The sequence below is a fragment of the Thunnus thynnus genome, chromosome 6 (genome assembly GCF_963924715.1).
Source record: "Thunnus thynnus chromosome 6, fThuThy2.1, whole genome shotgun sequence".
NCBI lineage: Eukaryota > Metazoa > Chordata > Actinopteri > Scombriformes > Scombridae > Thunnus > Thunnus thynnus.
The window spans coordinates 1,030,640-1,055,009 of NC_089522.1; the positions used below are offsets into that span (position 1 = coordinate 1,030,640).

Consider the following 24,370-nt stretch of genomic DNA (forward strand, 5'->3'; position numbering starts at 1 on the left):
AGCATTTTAAATATAAAGGCTGCAATCATTTCCTCTCTTATTGTTGTTGGTTGTACTGGTGCGTCGACCGCCCCCCCAAAAAATCTTCTGTCGTCATTTCTTTAGCAAGATTGTCTCTCAAGGTCGCCAACACATGAAACTTGTTTATTCGCGCTCCTTGCCAAACAATTTTAACACATTCAGGCAGAAGGGAAAATAAATAAACCGCAGTCAGTCGTGCAATTTGTCGTCTCGCAAAACACCAGCCATCCTTTTAGAGCTTTTTTTCTTTCATTCTTCACATAAATGCTCTATTCTTCTGCTACATTCAGGTACCACGGGAACTTTCTGTTTAGGTTTTAACTGATAAATGTCCAGATTTCTGAAATTGAGAACGTGAAAAAATGCATGTCAGTGTCAGAAAAGCTAAAATAGGAGAAACGTGCATATCAAATAGACGATGTTGACCCTAAAAATGCTTCATGTGAACAAAAAATTATGTTTTTTTTTGTTTTGCTTTACTAAAACTACTGTTTCAGTACCAATAAACACTTTCAACAGCAGAATTTGGATGATTTAAAAACAAATACTCAAATGTAAAACACATATTACATACATATTAGAAGTGAGAGTCCTGTATTCAAAATTAAAGGTCCAGTAGCCCAAAAGTAAATAAATGAAACAGCAAATCTGCATTCATAAAACACAGTAAAAAGAAGTAATGGCAAAATAGTCAATTACACACAAAAAGACTTGTATTCACTCAATATTTTGCACATACTAGTAACATACTAGATATCAAATCTAAAAGACTGGCCCCTTTTATAGCCTACTTTCATATTATTAGGCTTCATACCTGCAAATATAATGTGTTATTAGGCTGTAACGTGAAAGTCTTTAAGTGTAGCAATGAGGTGGTAGATTTTAATTTTACTTTCTATACAATAACGCATCATATTTTATATGCTGTAAAATTTGAATTTGCAATATAAGTAGTAAAACTCTCAATAAAATGTATCGGAGTCAGAAATGTTACTGTAATAGAAATGATAACGTAGAATAACATGGAAATACTATAAAGTACAAGTACCGCGGCAGAATGTACTGTCAGAAAGATTTGTACTTTTTCCCATATGACCTGAACGCAGCATCCGTCTTCCCTCCTCACTTCTCTTCTTTTTCTCCTTCTCTGCTCTCTGCAGGGCAGTGGAGGGGTGACGGCTTGTTCCTGGAAGAGCCCTGCCTGCCTGCAGAGTCACTCACATTCCTGGCTGGGATTCAATGACTGAGCCAGACACACAAACACAGAGGGAGGGGGCGAGAGAGAGAGAGAGAGAGGGAGGGAGAGAGAGGGAGAGAGAGAGAGAGAGAGAGAGAGAGAGAGAGAGAGAGAGAGAGAGAGAGAGAGAGAGAGAGAGAGAGAGAGCAGGCTGGCTCTCAGACTTCTCATCTCCATACAGTCAGAGTGAACTGCGGGGGCAGACGGAGTGGATTGCGGCAGTCCTCGACAGCGGAAAGAGCCGCAAATAAGGATTTTTTTTTAATCGAGCTGTATCGACTCACAACTCCCGCTTTTGTTTTGTTTTCGCCTACTTCTTTCTGGAATTCAACAAACGGAACTTTTCGTTTTTTCTGGAGTTTGGAGAGCCGTCTTTCAGATATGGACAGTCGGCGACCCGCTGCAGGGAGCGACTGGCCGGTGTTCACTCAGTAGCCACAGGCACACAACTGTAAACTCGCCGTCTGGGACTTTTTACTGGATGTTTGATGAAGCGCTTCGCAATTTTGGTCATTTCTGGGACACCGTGGATTTACCAGGTTCAGGAACGGATAGAGACTCGTGATTCCCGATCGACGACAAGAGGGGTTTTCGCTTCTAAAGTTGCAGGAAAAACATGGAGACTGTAAGTCGGCAGAGCTTCCAGCCTCATCCGGGACTGCAACAAACTCTCAAGCAGTTTCACCTCAGCTCTATGAGCTCTCTGGGCGGACCGGCGGCTTTCTCTGCCCGGTGGCAACATGAGCTCCTCTTCAAGAAGGACGGTAAGGAGCCCGAGCCGGTTCTGCAGCATCTGCCGCCGCCGGTGATGCCGGGCCCGCTGTTCATCCCGTCGGACCGCTCCACGGAGAGGTGCGAGACGGTCCTGGAGGGCGAGACCATCTCATGCTTCGTGGTCGGCGGGGAGAAGCGACTGTGCCTCCCGCAGATTCTCAACACAGTGCTGCGGGACTTCAGCCTGCAGCAGATCAACTCGGTGTGCGACGAGCTGCACATCTACTGCTCCCGGTGCACGGCGGACCAGCTGGAGATCCTCAAAGTCATGGGGATCCTGCCCTTCTCGGCGCCGTCCTGCGGCCTCATCACCAAGACGGACGCCGAGCGGCTGTGCAACGCCCTCATCTACGGAGGCGCCTACCCGCCGCGCTGCAAGAAGGAGCTGAGCGGAGGCTCGCTGGAGCTGGAGCTCACAGAGAGGAGCTTCAAAATCTACCACGAGTGCTTCGGCAAGTGCAAGGGCTTGTTCGTGCCGGAGTTGTACACCAGCCCCAACGCAGCGTGCATCCAGTGCATGGACTGCAGACTCATGTACCCGACCCACAAGTTCGTGGTGCACAGTCACAAGGCGCAGGAGAACAGGACTTGCCACTGGGGCTTCGACTCGGCTAACTGGAGGGCGTACATCCTCCTGGGCCAGGATTACACGGGGAAAGAGGAGAAGAGCCGTCTGGAGCTGCTCCTGGACGAGATCAAGGAGAAATTTGACTTCGCCAACAAGTACAAGAGGAAAGCATCATCCAGGGTGAGTTGGACCTCATGCTTCGCCTCAACATGGAGCTCTGATTCATATTCTGTATGCATTGCTGTTCGAGCACTTTTTGGTTTGTTTTTATTTCATCATATACATTATACAATTACTACATTACTTGCATTGCAGCTGACTTTTGATTGTTTCTTTTTTTTAATGTATTTTCCTGCTCAGTTTCTTGACGCTTTGCAGCTCATGTGCACGACTCTTATTTTTGTTATTGCAAACTGCAGGGAGCTTGCTCTGAAGTTGCCTATTAATAATCAGTTTTATGAAAAGCGATAATTGACCTGCTGAAATGCATTTCTATCCAGCAGACTCATTCTCTGTAGTGAGCTGCTCGGTTTAGGGGAATGTTAAATGTATCTGCAGTCCACTTGTTCCAACTCCTGGATGGACTGTAAATGTTGCTCTAACAGTTGTGGTTGCCAACCTGTGGTCCTGGGAATCCCAGTTGTCCTTGAGAAGCTTCCTGGTGGAAATTGTCCCAGTTAGAGGATGCATGAAAGGGTTCGTTCTCGCCACAGAAATGTTTCCAAAATTCAGCTGGACTTTCTAGGCGGTCAGTGACCTTTCAGTATTTGGTCATCATTGCCAGATTGTTACTAATTAGGCTTCATAAGACAGTGACAATAAAACACCTCTAGTGGCAATAAAGCCATTATTTGTCTGTGAAACACCCCTCAGGCTCACTTTTATTGGCCTGTACTGTAAATACAATCTCATTTACCAACAAATGGCTCACTGGGAAACAGTAAACAACAGTTAGGAGGACTGTGTAGATTCTACATGAATTTAGGGGCAAGCGAGGAAATAATTCTTCTTCTTCTCTTCCTCAGATGAAATGGTATTTCCTCCCACACACTCACACACTTTCTTTAGTTGGATACATGCATGTCTCTGGTTGTACTTTGTGTGTGTGTGTGTTCCCATCAGTCAGCGGTGGGATCATTGTTATTTAGGTGAAATTGTCCAGTATGTTGTGTGTGTGTGTGTGCGTGTGGAGCCGACTGTGTTTCATTAAATGTATGTAACATCGGCCTGGCTTCCTGTGGCTTTAATCGGCACTACTATCAGCGTTGAAGGGTTTTCATGTTTTCTCTCTGATTTTATCCACATCCTCTGATTCTCTTTTTACTCGAGATAATTCTAAAAAGTTAGTATAATCAGAAGAACATCGACGCAGGTTGTGGCTCTGCATGTTTCCTGTGGTTTCTGTGATCAGATACGAGACTTTCTGACCAAATGAAGACGTTGAAACATTGAATCTGGTTTTCCGTGCTTTCCTCAGCTCTGCGTCTCGCTGCTAACTGACTGTATGAAGGGATTATAATCTGAGGTCTGGCAGGAGTTTGCAGAGAGGGTAGTTGGGTGGGAGACTGATAAAAAAGAATCCCACCCCCCACCCAACCCCGAGAAAAAAAAAAAAGGCTAGTGCAGCCATTTGCATGAACTGTTACACATGAATGGAGTTGATGAAGCAGGGTTTAGAAGTATTGTGGTGGAAACATAATATGATCCCAACAAAGGAGAGCATTCAGCAAACATCGGACCCATCCCCCCCCCACCCCCACCACCCATCCCTCCAAACATCCACCTACCCCAGGCCAGCGACCCACCTCTGACACACACACACACACTCATCCTCCCCCTCTTACCTACTTTTTACTCCAATATGATTGAAACCAGAGTGGACTAGTGGGGGCAGCAGACATGTTGATGAGGCACAGAAAGCAACTGCAAAAGTGTTTACAAGCAGCTCGCCTCCAGTCCTCCATGGAGGCTTCTTTCAGACCAGATCTGCCAAAGAAAGAGAAATCAGGGAGACCCTTGAAGTCCTGAAGAGTGCCAAAGTCCTGCCATGCATGGTGAATACCCACTCTTGGCACACACTTTCATTCAGACTCGAGTGGGCACACCTCAAGGACCCCCACTTTCAGGGGCCTCTTCTATTTTTATAAGTGCCGACGGGGGCCCCAAAGTGTTAAGCCCAAGGCTCATTTGAGCCTTTGCCCTGCTTCTTAATTTGACTCCTCCATTTTTTTTCCTCAAGTACTCTGTTTCAAGAAAGGCTAATGAGGGAATCCATGCTGGGTATGAGTTGAGGAATATTGCTAAACTTATGGCAACAGAGCTCCCCTTTGTCAGCACATTTCAGCAGAGCCGAGAGACTTGCAAATGTTCTTGGAGGATGTGAGGCAAAGTGCTAGACTTCTACCTTTCAGCACACCAGAAGACGTGATCGTCTAACGTGCTGTCGGCAGAGGAACCGGGCGGCTCTGTGAATATTAATGAGGGAGTTACAAAAGTGTTAGCAGTAGTCTCGCATGCAGACAGACACAGGAAGTGATATTGCAGCACTTCCCTCCTTGCAGACACTCTTTTTAGAGCTTCCTTCTGAGACGCACACACATGCTCATGTCTGAATTACAGACGGTTAAAGTAAAAACAGCTTCTCACTTCTCGCCTGCACTGGTGGAAGACGTGTGAATTTTCAGTGAAAATGTATTTTCCTTTCTTATCTTGGAGGATGTGAGTCACAGTGCTGATTGTAAACAGCAAGGAGGCAAATGCAGTGAAGTATTGAATAGTTCAAATGAGTTTGTATGCTGGGTGTGGGACTCTGCTCTGAGCTGCTCATGCCAGTCTTTTGGCTGCGAGTCTTCTGGTTTCTGGCTGGTACACACTTACACATGTGGGTGGCACACATAATCAGTGGCTTTCCGCATCAGGATGTTTAGATAAGGATTGTGGCTGCAGATTTAGTATGTTGCTAACTTTATAATTTGCCCTCAAGATGATGTGATTTCTGCACAGTGCGTCTCTGTAAAAGAGAGATATGAGAGAGAGCGTTGGGGGCAGACGGTAGACAAGCTGGAAACTCTGAAGTTTACATCAGACTCAGTCTTTTTTGGTACCTTCCTAAATGAGGAGAATCCTGCTCAGTCTCAGTTTTGTCATTGTTGAAGTCATGGAACGTTGTTTTGTTTTTTAACAGATGAACGCTCATTTATCAGCCAATAGCAGTGTACATTCCAGACCTGCCACTCCTTCACAGACTCCAACAAGTGAAAACACTTTTGAATGGGCTTGTATGAAACACGTCCCTACTCATGCATGTCATAACAGTCAACCATGACTGAGCTGCTCACTGTCAAAAACAAGGAAGGCCAGATTTCCTCCTCATCCAAAGATCCATTTTCATTCTGAAGTGGCGGGAAGTGATTTGTTTAGAGACAGACGTGTATGAAGAATCAAATTAGGACAATAAAACGAGGTAGAAACAATTTAGTGTTTATGCTGCACATATGCTATGTTAGTGTGCTGACAGCCAGCATGTTCCTGCAGGCTGTTTCCATGCTTTGTCCTGTGACTCAGTGTAGAAGAAGCTGAAATGAGTGTTTTAGTGTTACAACACCGAACTATGAAGGTTTGAATATGGAGCGATTGCAGGGTTTTAATATTTGGTTCCAAAACATCACCACAAATATGTGGCTGCCATTCTCTAATGTGCAGGAGCTAAAACTTCCCCTTTTACATCCACCCCCCCCCCCCCCCCCCCCCCCCCCCCCCCAGAAGCCCCTACTGCTCCTCAGGATATCTGGCCTCCAGCTGAAGGGGCCGCTTGTTTCAGGAGGGAGGTGGGGCAGTGGTGGTGGTGGTGGTAGGGGCTCAGAGGAAGTGAACTCCCCAAGGGGATATAGGCCCATGTCCTGTTTCATATGCAAGGCGCAGTGTGGCTAAGCCTGCTGACAGCCAGCCATGTCCACACGGTGGACAGGACAACAGCTGGTAGCTGTGCATTTCAATGGCTGCTGAGGGAATATATCCATTCTCTTTTTATGGCTGTTTGGCAGAACGTGACAGTTGCAGAAGTCTGTAGCGGAGCTTCATTTTGTCCTGATTAAAGAGGTATGACGAGTATTTTTAAAAGATTTGATGCAGCATTTTCTGTTTTCTTGCCTGTCAAATAGTAGAATTTAGAATTTGTCCTCTGTGCTTTGAGAAGGAGGAAGCCACCAATTCAATTAGGCCTGTGTAATGAGTTCTGTTGCCTGGCTGGGCTGCCAGTCTGGGTCTCTAATGGAGGACAGTCAGTCCATGCTGCGAGGCCTGACTGAGGGTCAGAGAGATCAATGACATATTGACATTCAAGTGTCTTCATGTCAAGTGTGACTGAAAACTCCATCACTTCTCAAGCTCAATTACAGCAGAGTGACAGACGGACACAGACAGTAGACTTCAGCGGCTAGTTGGCTGAAATACATCAAATGTTGTATTGTTGAGATAAACCTGAAGACATGGATTACACTCTGAGAAAAAAGAAAGAAAAACAGCTTATTTAATGATTTTGGCTGTAATCTCTCTGAGCCTGAACAGTATGCAAATGAAAGTCAATTAAAATGAGGCTGTTTAACTAGTAGTTAAGTTTGTGTGCTGAAAGTTTTGCTAATTATTTTCCACATATGCTGCACGTTTTCCTTCCTCTCTGCAGGAAATCAACTGTAAAAAAACAACTTTTATTTTGCTCTTTTTTCCTGTCCTGGAAAAAAACAAAACCGTTGAAGGCAGGGCGACCGACGCTGATCACTGTCAACTTTGTGTCGCGAGATGAAAAGTCGGCGTGATGGTTTTGATCTGCAGTTAAACGTCTGTCTTTCCACCACAACTGTGCACAGGAAGCACTCGTGATAAAGAGAGAGAGAGGAGAGAGAGAGTGGCAGAGCAGCACAGGTTATATAGCTTCTTGTGTTGTCTGGAATTTTTTTTTTTTCTAAAGGCTGCCATTGAAGTCGTATCGGAAAATGAATGAAGTGCAGTGATTCTTTTCATACAGCCAGTAGCTGTTTATTTCAAAGCCTTTTAAAGTTCTGCAAACAAAAGGGGATTTTCCAAGTTGCTGCTGGATTGTGCAGATGAGATGAAAGCAGTGTGTGTGTTGGTGGTTATTTGTGGTGAGATTCTGACTTCACTTGACTGGCCGATCATCAACTCTACACACCTTTCTTCTCAAGCCACCCTGTAAACCTCCACATCACAGCTATTTAGACAAATAGCAGAAGTTTCATTGAGGAGAAGAGAATGACTGAGGAGAACAAGAAAAGGAGAAGTTCAAGCCCTTGTTGCTGGCCGTTGTCTGTCCTACACCCCCTCTGCTGCGCTCACATCCCACGCCTCTCCTGGCCTGCTGGCGTCCCCACCCATCAGCAGCGTCTTCATGTGACAAATGGACAGAGCGGCCAGTGGAGTGCTTTATGAAGAGCCTGGGCAGGGAGAACTGAACGGTGCATTAATATACCTGCCAGGGACTGCAGGCTGCACACAGTCAGGAGAGAAGAGGCAGGAAAACAAGGCTCTCTGGGGCCACCTACCCGCCCATCCATTCAGAGATGATGGTGCATGCTGACGTTGTAATAGACAACCATGCATGCAAGCTGTCTGAGAAAGTGGTGCACGCAAACGTGTGTTGAGGAGCATGCTTGGAGGTAAAGTCTTTCCTCCTGCTAGGTGAAATATCTGTCAGAATATTAATAACCTCCTGACAACGCGTGAAACTAACAAGCAGCTCATAGCGGCTATTCTTAAGTCTTAGAAGGACGTCGAGCATCTCTCATCAGGATTATTGTAAAAGCGTCACAGAAGGAAGAACCTGGTGACCTCCTCCAGTCGTTGCGTGAAAAAGAAGCTCTTCCTCGGTCCGATGGTGCAATCTGATGACTCGGCTGGCTGACGGCTTGTGAACGACACTGTCAATTTTTTTGTGGGCATTCAATATTGATGATAGGTTACCGTAGGCGGGAAGGTCTGGCGTGTTTATTTAATGAGAGGCTCTTTGAAATATTAATCGACACACATGGTGCTGTAAACCCGACTATTGCCTGAACTACACTACACGTCTTCAAGCACCATCCGCTAACCGTTAGCCTCCTCTAACCCACCCGATGGCTTCCTCACCGGGAATACATCCGTCCATCTAAATGACCATTGAGTCATTTCTTCTTTTAGTGATTTGCAGGTATAAAGGTGTCGAAGTTAAATGTTTTGAAAGGTTTAAACAATTTTTGAAACAACATTTCAAAGTAACATGAAAACATGGGTCCAGGTGAAAGACTTAACTGCTTAACTTCTTACCTGCAAACCACCCAAACTGTAGTCAGTGGGTTAGTTTACAGTGTTGGGCAGGACGGGGCACCGTTGTGTACCGATTGCACGCATGATAAACATCCAAGTCATAACTGACAGCAGTTGTGTTATCTGTTTGTTTTGACGTGGTGGCTCGTATCCCGCTATCACAGGGCTAACAGTCAGATGCCATCTACATGAAGTGTTGAGAAAGATACAGCGTTTGACTGCTGTGACGCTTGAGAGGCATCACATCTGATATGCATAGAGGACATGCTTTGCCTAGGAGAGTACCAGTCGTCCTATTGTCTCAATCTCTTCTCTTATTCTGCTATCAGCATCTTTAGCCGCCCTAAGAAAAAGCAATCGACTTTTAAAATCGCTCACATTACCTTCCAAGAGATTTCCTCGCGCTCTAACTGTGAATTGCCTGCACAGGTTGATGTGGAAGATGTTGGGTTTAAAACCGGGAAACACGGCGGGGGCAGCTTTCATTGTGAGATGGGATCAGGGGGTGGGGGTGGGGGTTACTTTGTGCTGCGTCAGCCCAGGAACATTCATCTGACAGCAGTTTTGGCCTCTGGAGTTGCAACAAGCATCACATGACCTTTCCCTCCCCAAATAAAGAGGTGACCCACCTCACCCCTCACCTCTCTTTAAGTGCAGTCGGCCAATCGCGTGCTGCTGAGCAACTCCCACAGGGCAGATGGCTGTCTGACACACACACACACACACACACACACACACACACACACACACACACACAGTATCCAACAAATGAACATTCACTGCTCTTGTGATGTAATGAAATAAATATACTTGGATGCATTTTAGATTTCATAGAAAGATTTTGGGCATACCAAAAATGATTCATGTGAGGCACATGGGAACATTTGAATACAGTAGCAAAGGCATCCTCTGCCTCATTTGGTGTGTGATAGTGCACGGGGCTCGTCTAGTGTGTGATTTGCAGTCGTGTGTGTGTGTGTGTGTGTGTTTTGTGCCTGGATCAGCTGTAGGAGCTGTAGGAGGAGATTAGCATGAGCTCACTGCCTACTCATTTCCATCCCCATCTGCCTGTCTCCCACAGTGATGCTCCCCCACCCCCAACCACACACACACATGCACGAGCACAGACATCCACACAACACCCGGATCCCACCCCCGCAATGCCTCCTGAGTCTTATAATGAATACAGTAGCAGACAGAATCGCGTGCAAACATGCACATGCGCACACACACACACATACACACGCAGACTTGTCAGCTGCACCGGTGGTGTGTAACACAACATCCACCAGGCATGGCCCACAATATCCTCCCACAGTGGCATGTCACAAACCAGCGGTCCATCTCAGACTGTCTGGACAACAATCTACGGCTGGACTGTTTTCTCCTTGATCATCTCAAAGTTTGGGAGGGACGAGGAGATACGTTTTAATAATAAACGCTGCTAATCTTATATCTGATTAAACTGATTCCTCCTCCAAACCTCTGTCTAGTGGATGGAATGGTGATAGTAATGAGAAATATTGATTTTTATTTTAAAGAAGCAGCAGAGCTCAATTTTTATAGTTCTTGGACACGGTGGCTCTGTTGGTGCAGAATAACACCGTCGACAAAGCTAATTTCCTTCACATGTCCTTCACTGTCCTTTACTCTGAAAAATCCCATCTCTGCTTTGGGGAAGCCATGACAAAAGAAACGTCTGGGTTCATGATTCTTGTCAAAAACATTTAGCTGAAATGATAAATTCTGATTCCCATTATATAGAATTCAACCAGTCACAGCAGTGCTGTGCTTTAATCTACAGGGCTAAAAAAAGTGTTGGCTAGAAAAAGAGGATTAACCTCAGCCAACAGTGTTTTTACTATCTGGCTTCTCCTCACCACCGCCGTGCAAAACACCAATCAAGGAAATTCACTGACCATGTTTACACTGTACATTCAGTTTGACTCACAGGGGGAGTCCCTGTGCTTCCAGTAGGTCTGTTCCTCACTGAGTATTAAACCCAGTTCAACTAGCTCGCACCCTTTCTCTCCTGAGCACAAATGTAGTGTGTGAGGGGGCATTAATACTCCACTGGCCCAGTTAAAATAATGGTGTGTCAGCTCACAAAACAAGCCTTTGGGGGGTTGGGGGGTGGGGGGGCGGGGCACACTGGCATGGCCTCGGCCATGTGGAAGGAGAGATGACAGGGTGGTGGTGGTGGTGGTGGTGGTGGTTGGGGGGATATCTGTCCACTGACTAACAATTGTCACCTCTTTTGTGGTGGGTATCAGCTGTGGGTCTGTTATTGTAAGACAGATAGAGGTGATAACCCTCCACCACCTCCACCACCACCTCCACCACCACCACCTTCACCACCACCACCTCCACCACCACCACCACCTCCACCTCCACCACCACCACCACCACCACCACCTCCACCACCATTGGGTGATGGGTGCTCCCAAAGAGCCTGAGTCATGGACCAGGGCTCATTGTTTGTCTGCCCCTCCTCCATCACCGTCCTCCCTCTTGTGTCTCTGCTCATCTTTCATGGCTGCTGTTGTCTCTCTCAAACAAACTAAGAGGTGAAGCAGCCATGAAGCATCATATCTGCTTCTTATTAATATTTATTAGATGGTTTAACAACATCTGAAACCTTCCCAATGACAAGTTTTGTAACTTCCTGAAACCAACAATCTCACACGTTTTTACTTTTACTCAAAATAAATAGAAATAACTTTGAATCTGAATCCACCTTAAACTTCTACTTCACAGCACACTTGGTGAATTACTCTCTACCAGCAGGATAGAAGAGTTGTTGAGGATTAGTGACATGCCTTCAAAATGTTCAATATTAAAACTGAATCCTATTGAGAGGAACACACCAGAAGCTGCAAGCAGTGTGTTTTCTGTCGAGTCTTTAGATGGTTTAATGAGGCAGGAAAGAAAGTTATGAATGAGCTGTTCCACTCCGACTGTTTCTTTTCTTGGAATAGGTGTATCTTCCTGGCAGTGTAATCTACAAACACCTCTGTGTGCTGTGACTCACAGCTCCGTCTAGCTGCTGGTAGTTATGTTAAGGCTGCATGGGTTAATCTTAAACTGGATTAATCAGGAGCAGGACTGACCTGCCCTATTGATCCAACAAAGCAACTTTGTCCTGAACTTTGACTAACCATTATAACCTTTCTAAGTTTATCACTAACGTAGTTTGTAAGAAGCGCTGTGAAGCCTGGTGGACCACAAATGAAAGATACATCTGAAAGAGGATTTGGTCTGTAGAGTCTGTTGTGGAGTCGGTGTGTGTGACTGTTTGGAGGGTGAGATCACTGGGTTTGAAGTGAAACCAGTCAGTGAAGGGGCAGGTTTAGGCTGGTTCCAGTTGGTGAGTGCAGCTGCTTTGACTTGAGAGCAGGGTTAAACCCAGCTGGGGGAGAGAAAAGTTTAGACTGGCAGAGCAGAACTAGACGGCTTTCATTTAGGCTGCTCGGTTAGAAACAGAAACAAAGTTGGTGAACTGTGGCCACACCTCAGCTGCAGCTTGTCAGGAAGTCGAGGTTGAAGGTGTGTGTGTGTGTGTGTGTGTGTGTGTGTTTGAGCAGACCGGGGCCTCTTGGTAGAGGGAGTAAAGGGGTAGGGCCCCTGTAGGCTCAGTTTACTCCTCAGGAATGAAGTGTTGGAAACAAAGGCTTATAATGTGGTTAACATCCTTCCTCCAGACTGGCCGCGCCATTCCTCCCCTCCAAGTCACCAATCTCCTGAATTAATCCGTCCCAGCCGCACTCTGGCAAATGAAGCGGCCATGCAGATGCTAAATAAAACAATATGCTGAAAGGGGATCCCTCCTCCTGGCACGGACGCCTGCTTCTCAGGTTCAGGAAGCCTCCATCAGGCCCAGGCCCAGACTTGCTCCTCTGCTTTATACAACCCCCCCTTCAAGTCAACCCATTGATTTTACATCCCACGCCCTTCCCCCCCATCACCCACGCTGCTCATCTCTTATTGTAAAGCACACACACGTGCAGACACAGAGAAGATCTAAACACATTTCTGCACATACTCAGGCATTCTTCCTATACACACACACTCATCCAGGCACACACATGTACACATACACTCGTTCTACTCCTACAGAACAGACAATAGACCTCTTGAAGCCCTTGGCTTATAATTAATGTAATTGTAGATCTCTAAGACAAGGTAATGTGTGGAGTGTGTAACCGCCTCCAACCCACAGCCAGCACAAAGGCGTTATTCTCTGCGTCTTCCTTCAAAGAAACACTGCCAAGGCTATCTTGAGCAGTAGGACATCTGTTTATATAAAGCCTACTGCCATTTATATACGTCTTGCTGTCAGCGTGCGTGCGTGTGTGTGTGTGTGTGTGTGTGTGGAGGGGGGGGGGGTGGACAAGCTGACTTATCCCATATGACCTCTAGCCTTCTCAGTGGGCTCATCTGTCTGCCCTGTTTAATTATCTCTCACACACACACACACATGCATACACATGCACGCAGAGGTCAGGGCTGCAGCTGAACCTTGCCACACCACCTCCACTCCCCCTCCCTCCTCCCCCTCCCTCCCTCCTCCCCTCCCTCCCTCCCTCCTCCCACTCCTTCCTCTATTCCATCTCTCCAGGCATGGCTACTGGTTGTCTGCATGGCTCTGCAGAGGATTAAAGTAAGACAGACGTATGTGTGCGTCTGTATATCTGTGTGTGTGTGTGTGTGTGTGTGTGTGTGTGTGTGCACTTGTGGTTTGCATAGCAGTCACACTTTTCCCACCAGCGTTATCGCAAAGACGAAGCACGTCTGCCACAGGACTACTTTCTAGGACTGAGACTGATTCCACCATCAGATTTCACTCTTTTCATCTATTTTAATATGATTAATAACCAGACAGTTGTTTTTATTAAGATATTGCACCTGTTTGATGTGGCATCTCTCTCTTTGATTGCTGTTCTTTGTTAAGTAAGTGTGAAACTGTTTTAATGTGCTGATATGCCAGTTTACTCAATGCATCCATTTTTTTTAATTTTGTCAAGCTTGGGGCCAATTTTATGATTTTAATCAGGATTTTTTTCCCCTGAACAAACAACATTATTCACAGTTTATGGGAGTGCTGTGCCTCAGACAGCTAATGTAGCCAGTTATCATCTACATTAGACTAGACTGAAAATAACCTTTATGTGCACGTCGTAACACAGTTTCCACAATCTGGACATTAGAACCACAACAAACATTCAAAATAATAGAATTTGCCGTATAACAACAAATCTCCCAGTCTCAGTGGGTGAGAGTTGATTGGCAGAGTCTGGAAATCTGCAACAAAGTCAGGAGGATGGTAGTCGAGGTGTGGTATAAAATATCTGCCACATCCTCCTCGCTGGCAGCATCACCAGGTATCTTTAGAAGTGGTTACATCTCTCAAAGATATAATCGAATGTGAGCAGAGAGGTTAGATCCAATCATATCTGGTTGGCCCAGATGCAGCTGGAGGCGTAAACTGTGGTCCCCCTTATCCAGATTTAGACACTATCTGAACATATTGTGGTAGAAGACACGAGGCCTGAGACAGAGGAGAATGATGGGGGATTGCTTGATTTTCCACAGAGCAGGGTCAGTGTTTGTTCTGAGAGGAAGCTGAGATGGCAGCCGGTGTTTAGTCTCGACTCAAGGACAGGGCCGGAGGTGTTATGTCTCTGTCTTTTTGCTGTTTCTCTCCTTCTCTCTTTCTCTCAACCTTTCATGTTTTCTTGAACCATTTACTTCCCCTGTTTCAAACCCCCCTCCTCCACCCCACCGGACCCCCGCCTCTCACTGCTTTCACCGTCGGTGGCAAAGCCATCCAACTCAGGAAGCGCTGTGAAACATCAGATTCCACTTCCTGCAGCAATCAATACATCTCAGGTCCAGCAGACACACACCCACAGCTGAGAATGCACGGACACACATTCTTTCTCCTTTTCTCTCTCTCTTTCACATACACACACACACACACACACACACACACACACAAAGACGGGGTGTGATTTCACACTTTATGCATGTAAGAAGGGCTTTTATTCAGAACAAGTTTCAACAGCAAGATCAGATTTTTATTTTGAAGCTTTAAAATGAAGGAAGAAGGGCTGGTTGTCCTTGGAATGATCCAATGAGGAGCTGTCAGTCAATCAGATGAATGGTGTTGAATCAGTCAGTTACCATCTTTTAACATTTACACTGTGGAAACTTTCACTGTGGAAATTCCTCAGAATGTGCTATATTGACTGAGAAAGCTGAGTTTTCCTGCTCACGGAGCTGTGCCGCCTGTGCCTACATGTACCAGGATGCATTGCGTGCATCCCCTCCTATCAGTCACTGTGGTTGTGGTGTGTTTGTGTAATGCAGAAGGTGAGCAGTGTTGGTTAGCAGCGTTATATGTTTTATATTATTGTACCAGTGTGGAGTCAGTGGATCAATGCAAACTTACTGAGACTGCAGTCTCCATTTGAGCTTGTTTTGGGAAACAATTGTAGATGAAGGGGTTAAAAACTGCAAGCAAACGTTTTTTCTTTTCTCTGTTTTGGACGATGACGACAGAGTCGGACCAGATTGCAGCTGCAAGTTACAGACAACGTTAACACAGTCGCTGATGTGCTGTTCAGTATTCAGAGTTAAAGTCTGATATATAATATAATAACATACACAAGACCCTGATTCCAGGTAAGTTGAAACTTCGGTGCCTGCAGTTTGGATTGCTCCCCTGCCTGATGTGGCTTCTGACAATCTATGAGGTTCTGATCACCAAAGTCGAGAAGCTGGAGAGAACAGTCAGCACATTTGTCAAGGAATGGCTCAGACTCCCAGAGTGCCTCAGCAGTATCAGCTTGTATGGGGAAGACAAACGCTCCAAGGTAAGACTGGTCATCATTCTGACAGAAACTCAGGACACCACAATATGGACGGCAGCTCTCAGAGCGGCAGAAGGCAGAAAGTAGAACCCATCCGAGGTGGTGCAGTAGGCGAAATCCGCTCTTGTGGGCCAAGTGCAGCATAGAAGAGGCATCTTTGGGCCAGGCACAAATAGACCCACATGGCACAGAGTAACACCTGCCCAGAAGAGAAAGCTGTTGGTAAAAGAGATACAGCAGCAGGAGGAGGCAGAGTGAACAAGACCCATCATGTTCCCTTTGCCAAACACCAGCAACCCTTGGGCACATACTCATCGGCTGCAAGACCAGCCTCACCCAAGGATGCTACACCTGGAGGCACAACCAGGTCCTTCAGCAACTGGCACTAGTGCTGTAAGAAGCCACTCCCTGGCTTCTGAAACACCATGGCCTTTGTACCAGCAGGACAGGTACCAAAGAGGTCAAATGCAAGAGAAGAATCAAGCCTACTGGATACAGACCGGGATTAGAAGATGAAGGTTGATCTAGACCAGATCACCTTCCCACTGGAGATCATTACAACCAGTCTCAGGCCGGATCTGATCCTCCCCATGGGAGGATGCAGTTGGTGAAGCGTACAAACGCAAAATGCTGAAGTACTCCGATCTAGCAACTGAACTGCAGCACGGCTGGAGGACACAGGTGCTCCCTGTGGAGGTTTTGTGGCCATGTCAACCAACAGGGTACTGAAACAGATGGGGGTCCGAGTACAGGCCCTCTGACAGGATATAAAGTCACTGGCAGAGGCTGCCGAACAAAGCAGGAATTGGCTCAGGCTGAAAAGAAACAACAAGAACTGGGTGGCAAGATGACCATCAGCCAGCAGGAGGGGTAAAAGCGGAGGGTGGGTGCACCTGGGACACCAGGTGAGCCCTCTGGATGTGTCATGGGCCTATCAATGAAACACCAAGGAAGGAGGGTGCCAACCTGATGTCCCTGGTGAAGCTTCTACTCCTACCCCCACAAAAACAAAGTCAGGTTTACCAAAGTGCCACAAAGTTTGTTGAAGCGCAGAGTTTTCAGTCTGTCTCCATTCTTTCTGACCATCCTCACTGGGCAGGTAACCGGTCATGCTGCAGCGCCTATCTCTCAGCTGACACTGTAATGTAGCTCCCGTGGTCGCTTTCTCCTCCATGTGTTGTCTGAATCCATAGCGCTATATTCGTTTGAAAATCGGCAAAGTGGCCCCTTTAAGGAGACACTAAGGGGCTTCTGAGGCAGTCCAGAAGTCTCTAAGGGAGTTCCATGTTGTCCCAAAGAATTATTTAATTTCACCACAATGAAATGAAGTTAAAATGATACCAATTAGACGATGTAAAGGAATGACTATTAGCAGTCATTGGTTTCAATGTCGCCCCTGTTATCTTCTCTCTGCAGACAGTTTAATTCCATTCTAAATCGCCCAGTAAAATCTCTCCACTTGAGTCCACGAGTCTTCCCAGCATTTGTTAATTTCTGCTCCATGGTTTGATTTTGACACTTATAAGGAGCCGTAGTGAAATGGATAGATGGATGAACTGATGGACGGATAGACCAAAGCCTCGGCCATTCCCCCTCCTACCCATGGCAGTAATGAAATGATAGATCCCTGATGTGGATGGAAGCAGAAGTGAAGGGATGACCTCACAGCCACCTAATCACCGCAGAGGGACAAGCTGGCAGCTAATGTGTCCATTAGCCTTCCCTCCACCAGAGGAGGAACCAACCTGGCTGGGAGAGGGAGAGGGATGAAATAGAAGACAGGAAATGACCCAACTTCTACTTTCTTTCCTGTCAGTCTGATGCTTTGACTGAACTCTGCTTTTGTGCAATTTTGTCTTAACTTGTCTGTAATTTTGTGTTGCAATTATGATTTTTTTTTTTTGAGTGAGAACATTAGAAACTATACTAATACTTTTACTTTTTTGGATTGAGGTTGTCAAGTCATGATTGAGATCTGATATTTGACCGTTTTGGTCCCAAAAAGCAAAAACCAAAACTTAACTGCAGGTCAAGAGTTAACTGAAAAGAAATTTTGAACTCAAAACCTTTCCACTGAAACCATGATTGAGTTCATACGTCGGTTTGACTCAGAAACCTCAGTCAGGCACCATCTCTGTGGTTGTGTAAATGTTTTCTATACTGGGGGAATCCTGTTGTTCCTTGCCTGGCCTACAGTTCATCACTGGGGGTCAGAGAGGTTGCTGATACCAGAGTTTGCTCCAATGGAAGCCCCCTCCCCCATCATCATGTGACCAGTGTGGGGTGACAGTCAGTGGACAACAGCCAGAAGCACAGGGATGGGCCTTTTTTACGAAATGAAAAACACAGCACATGTACACACAACTGAACAAGTGAACCCATAGAGTGTCACATGTTAACCTGCTGCACTGCAATCCCTCCTACTTCCCTTTTTCTTAGTACAGCCAGGGTGAGCGATCTGTCGCCTCCCAGCCACAACAACCCTGCAGACTGTCAGTCTGAACTTCTACCGCAGAGCCGTGGCAGCAACTTAGACTTCTGGTTTCAACACCACACCAGCTTCCTGTGGCGCCTCCGCCCTGCTGTCGGAAGCGTCTTTAGCACTCTTGACACAATGTCCTGAATGTCTACATTTTTTCTAGTCATGATCCTACTAACATGCAGTGTCTTAAGTGTATTTTACTATTTGGTAGCATTTTTGATTGTTGCCATATCGCCTTTTTTTTCTCATCACATGACAAAGACTAAACTAACGCACGGGGCTCTGATCTCTGTTTGCTTCCATGAAAGCATAAAAGACAGTCAGACGTTTTGAGGTCTGATTTTGAAGTCTGATATCAGACAACGTGGGGCCTAAAGAGAAGTAAGTAGAGTATTAAAAACAGACGAGCAGACAGGTTTTAAACAGCAACCCTATCTTGAGGAGGAAATGAAGGCCAATGGTATAATTAGTACCCAAACATACTCTGAGTACAGTGATAGCAATGGGGAAACAAGGTAGTTATCTTATAAAAATTCATTTTAAAGCTATGTTTTACCTCTAATGAACAGCTGATAGTAGATATGCAGACAAGAAACAAGGGAAGTTGAAGCAGGGACTTTGTGGTTATGTGTACTGTAACCATTCAGCTACCAGCGCAAAGTTGAATCGAAAGATATTTAATATTGAATAATAGTAAATACTGGCTAAAGGAAGCCTCTGTCCACAGGATCAGCCTTCCAAAACCTATATGTGTCAAACCAAACTCCAGACCCTCTTCCCTCAGTTCCAGCCCTCCTCCCTTACCACTGGAAACCATGTGATTTGGCTCCAGAGTGAAGCCTCTCACTCTCTCTTTCTCCTATGTCTCTCTTTCACTCGCTCAGCCTCTCCCAGAGTTCAACAGTGGAACAAAATGTCCGGCTCCGGAGTGGAAAGCGCCAGTATGTGCTGGCCAGCCGGCTTGATTTTGAGGCTGCCCAGCACCCTGCGCTGAACCAAAGGGCCTCTTTGTGCTCTGCCCTCACAAAGATATACCCCGAGCAGCAAAAAAACACCTCCAAAAACAAAACCAACAGCAGTGTCCCGGCCAGGGGGGCCGGAGGGGGGGCTGCCTGCAGCCCTACACGCTGCATCCAAGTGGAGGAGCTGCCAGAATCGGAGGTTACAAATAAAACCTGGTGAATAAGCCACAGAAAAACAGAGGAAGGAAGTTTTCCATTTGAGCTGAAAAGACCCCACGTGGTCAGCTTCCCCTCATTCCTCTTCCTGGTGTAGCGAGCCATGATCACCGTGCAAACGCTCATGTTTGTCTTTGCAAGCGTTTTACAGTAAGAACGCTCAAATAGCAGCCAAAGCCCTCTCTGCATGGGATCATAACTGTACAAGTCAACTTTGTTCTTAATCTTGTAAAAAATTGCAATCATCTATAAATTCCACCACAAATTAGAAGGGCAGGATATTAAACCGCAAAACTCTTTTGGTACAGACCAGAATTAGTGTGTCGCATCCAATATCGAGTCAGACTGCAAATAACAATTATTTTCATTGTTGGATCTGTCAACTTTTCTTGGTTCATTGATTCATTGTTTAGTCTGTGTACAGTGTCAGAGAATAGTAACTAGTTTCTCAGAGGCTGTGGTCATATTGTTTATTTTGTTCAAACCCCAAAGCTGTGCAGTTCACCATGTAATAAAACGGAGAAAAAAAGAAAAAGGAAGATGGAAATGCCAAAGTTTAGTAATGTTGCCTGACCAGAGGTTTAAACAATTAGTCAGTTATCAAAACTTTTGCTCATGAACTGATGGATTCATCAAGTATACACTTCAGACCTGCTGTCATGTACAGTTTCTGATGACAGAATGATCAGTATGTGCTCATTGTTATTAGAGGTTCTTGTATGGCTACTTTTGTTTGGACGTTCATGTTCATATTCTTCAGAATAAGGTGTTCAAACATTCTTTTTGGTGTTTGTAGCGAGCGACCGTTATGGTAACGGTGCTAGTATGGAAACATTGTGACTGCTCATCCCTACAAATTACATGTACATGTTACATTTTTCCAAAAATATTCTGTTGTGAATCAGAATCTCTATTATTTATAGATGCATTTTGGTTTTTTTTCTTTACACTTCTTTCAGACCGAAGTCTGCTTTAGAATTACTTTTTAGAATTTGAAAGTATTTTTGTGCAACTCAAGATGTTCATCTGTGTATTAATTGGCAGTTGCTTGGGAAGGAAAGCAGCTCTTACATTTTGTTGTATTCAGCAATAATTTTTTGGATTTGGTCTGAAACTTGAGTTGAAACCAGGACTTTGTTTTTCCTGAGTGAGCGGGAAGTGAAATTCCTCCATCACATGAGCTTCTCAGGTAATTGTGCTCCTTTGCAAATAAGGTTTAAAGGCGAGACGGTGACAAACAGGGATAGTGTTTTTCATGAAATAACAACTCATGACTATCAGCGCCTCTGACAGTCATAAACAGATAGCCAGACACAATCTACAATCTGCTATGTCTCCGTTAACCCTGCTCTGACAGGCCTTTATTTGCTCAGTGTGCGTCTGTGTGTCTCCATACAGTAGTGCTAATGAACTTTGAACCTCGTCTTGAGGCCTCAGCAGCCGTCTGTGATAGTAAAAACACAGTTGGCAGCCGCATGAATGTTGTTTTCTGCCCTTGATAGCACAGCCAACCAGTATCCCACCCTAAACTCTCAGCTTTACAGCATCAGAGATATGCTTCAGTACCTGCCACACACACACACACACACACACACACACACACACACACAAACACACACACACACAGAGAGCGTGGGCCACCTCATTGTTGACTGCTGGCTGCGTGCAGGGCACGCTGTACAAAGTCCCATTCACAGTGTTAATTTGGCTCAACCTGAAGTTCAGTGACCAGCAGTTCATTATAGAAATAGCACTGAGGTCTTAGAGAGGCAGGCTTAAAATATGTTGTGTGGTGTGTGTGTGTGTGTGTGTGTGTGTGTATATTTGTGTGTGTGTGTGTGGGTCAATGCTACAGGGCACAGCCAGCAGCAGCAGCTACCATGGAAATTTCTATTTCAGTCTTATTAGTTTGATGGGGGGCCGCAGACAGACACCTCTGTGGTGTAGAGAGAGGGAGGGGAAAAGTGATAATGGATTTACTTTAGTGTGTGTTTCAAGGTGCCAGACAGTCTCTCTCTCTCTCTCTCTCTCTCTCTCTCTCTCTCTCTCTCTCTCTCTCTATCGCTATCTCTCTCTGTCAAAGTGGGCTAGGCAGTAGCTGGAGTATTAAGGCAAGGCAGTCTTGTGTGAAAAAACTACTCTCCCTCTTCCTTTCATGCTTGGAGAGATCTGCAGCATTAAGTGAGAGAGGCAGCAGACTAGTGTGTGTGTGTGTGTGTGTGTGTGTGTGTGTGTGTGTGTGTGTGTGTGTATGCGCGCCTGTGAGTCTAATGCACCGCCTCCACACTGCACAGCACAGCGCTCTGGCCCTACATTATCCCAAATGCTGCTGCTGTGATTGGAGCGGTAATGTGGTTGCTAAGCAAATGCAGTCTTCCTGGACTAAATCGGAATGGACAAGACTGCTTCCTGGCTGGCTGGCTGGTGGGCGGGGCTTGGGTGCCGCCGCTGCCACCGCTACTGCTGCTGCTGCGTGCTAACATGACTCACGCACACAGACATACACACACATGCACATGGTAGAGTTTTTCCACTGCAGCAACACACAAACCTCAGCATTTACCTTCCATTTGTCTGCATGTTTTTGTTTTTCCATGGGTTTAAAACCTTTTTTTTCAAAATAATACTCATTAATCTCTCAGAGCTGTAATCCTATTGGTTGGAGCTCATAAAATCAGTTAATTCATCTGCTCCAGCAGAGAACCAGCTCTGATGTCTGTACTTTTTGTCACTTTGAAAAATGAGAAAATGAAAGAGTGAGATAAATTCCATCCAGTGATGACTGACTTTCTCAACAATCTGTCATATTAGCAGCAGATGATGACTAATAATGAAGTAAACAAATCAGGGAATAAATACAAACCACATGAAAAAGGTTTGAGATGATTCAACGAAAGCGACCGCTGTGTTAATAGGCTGTATTATACTACTAATATAGTAATATTACTGCAGCTGAAATAGTGACACTGCTAGCAAAAAGTGCTACATTTCAACAAATGCTGTAATTAATCTTTTTTATTGGAAATTAAAGTGAGATTATGTAACTTTTGATAGCAGAAAACGACACAATGATGTCTTACAAGTGAAAAGTAACAAACACACCTGTTCTCAGTTAGGTGCATGCAGTCTGCAGTCTTAACTCGGTGTAGCTTATTGTGGCTAACGCAAGCTAACGTTAGCACATCTAAGATGGATGAAACAGTAAACACATTGTAGTTCAGCAGGAGACATGTTGTTTCTAGCTTCAGTCTCTTCATTTTTATTCTTGATTAACAACTATTTAGTCTATAAAATGTCAAAAAAAATTACCAAGGTGATAACTTCATAAAAAAAGCCACATTACACAAATATCAACAAAAATGCTGCAGCGGAGGCTTAAAAATGAAATCATTATAGTTTAAAAAGTTGAACTTTTAAATGCAACCTTTGCTCTAGTACCTAGTTGCTCTTGGTGGTAATTTATTATTTATCCACATGATAATTTATTATCATGTGGATGAGTCTAGCCCGAGCCGCTAGCCGCTCTCTGGTTGCCGATCAGCCTGCCAGCTTGTGTTTCCGGTAAGCTGAGACAGCAGCTCGGTGTCAGCTGTCCATCAAAAAGCAAGACGGAGGTGCGTGGGGGGTGGGGGTGGGGGGGTGGGGGGCTGGGAGGGGTGAGGGTTGAGTTCCTGAAGGTGGCTTTAATTAACGCAGTAGCTGGTTAGGTTAGCGGTTAGCATGACACATTCTTGTCAGAGGACCTGAGAGCGGCAGGGCCAGCAATTAGCCTGTGCAGAAGTCAAGAGGTGGTGGTGTGGAGGGCCTTAAGGTGCACGCCGGGATCCACTTTCAAACATGTTTGGGGTTGTAGTACTGTCTCTATATATGTTGGGGTTTGTGCGTAAGAGCAGGGTGTCATCTACTTTTAGCTTCACGCTGGAGTGTCACATTTCCTCAGCGCTGACTACGTCTCAGTTGAACACATGGAGCAGACTCTCTGTGTAGATAAACACCCCCAAAACACTGCACACTGTGGGTCATTTGTCATTTCAATACTAATAAAGTCATTTATATTTAATTTAGAGGCTACAAAAACATCCAAAGAGTAAAGTCTGTGTGTGTGTGTGTGTGTTGTATGAAAGCTAACGTGGTGAATAATGGAGCTCCACACTCTCACAGCTCTCTACTCAACACTGAAGAAAGTGAGTTCTTCACTGTTGGTTCGAGAAGTGGATATAAAAAGGAGCATCAGAGACAGATCATCATATCAGAGATATGCCTGTTTTCTTCATTTTCATGCTCTTTATGAGAATTTTTCACTATTTCATCCACAATTAATTGACAGTTTTAACCATTTCAACCCTTTTTGTCATTTGACAAAATGATCCAGCTCAATATATTATATACTGATGAAGGAGGAACGATACCCAAATAAAATATAGTCTCAACTCTAAGACGACCCTGAGGATGTGACCAGATATATTTTAATATTTGATGGTACTGACATGTTTTGGTCAGAACTCATGAAGTCCTGAGGTTCATTACTGGATCTGAGACGATAAACAAGGTATTAATGAAAGTGTGGAACTGTTCCTTTAAATGGTTCTTTGCAGCACCATGTGATGTTGTACAACCCTGCAGAAGTGTTTTCTGCTGCTGTATGAAACCCCTTTTTTTTTTTTTTTTTTTGAGTGTGAGTGTGTGTGTGTGTGTGTGTGTGTGTGTGTGTGTGTGTGTGTGTGTGTGTGTGTGTGTGTGAGGGAGGCCTCATGTGGGCCTGACCTGATTCCAGCCAAGCATCGCGTGCCTGACCAGAGCGTCTCTCTGTTCTCTTTCTCTCTTTCTCTTTCCCATCCATCCATCCCTCTTGCTCGCTCGCTCTCTCCCCTTCCCTCTCATCCATTCTTCTCTTGCTCTCTCTCTTTTTCTCTCTCCCTT

General features: G+C 45.4%; 1 protein-coding gene across 1 annotated transcript in view; it reads left to right on the plus strand.

Annotated features, from left to right (window-relative positions):
- The first annotated feature begins 1,448 nt into the window (after positions 1-1,448).
- Positions 1,449-24,370, plus strand: part of skia (v-ski avian sarcoma viral oncogene homolog a) — a 79,198-nt gene continuing 56,276 nt past the window's right edge. Inside the window, exon 1 of the mRNA XM_067591199.1 lies at positions 1,449-2,780. Coding sequence (XP_067447300.1) covers positions 1,875-2,780 — 906 coding nt within the window. The 5' untranslated portion in view covers positions 1,449-1,874. The remainder of the gene's footprint in view (positions 2,781-24,370) is intronic.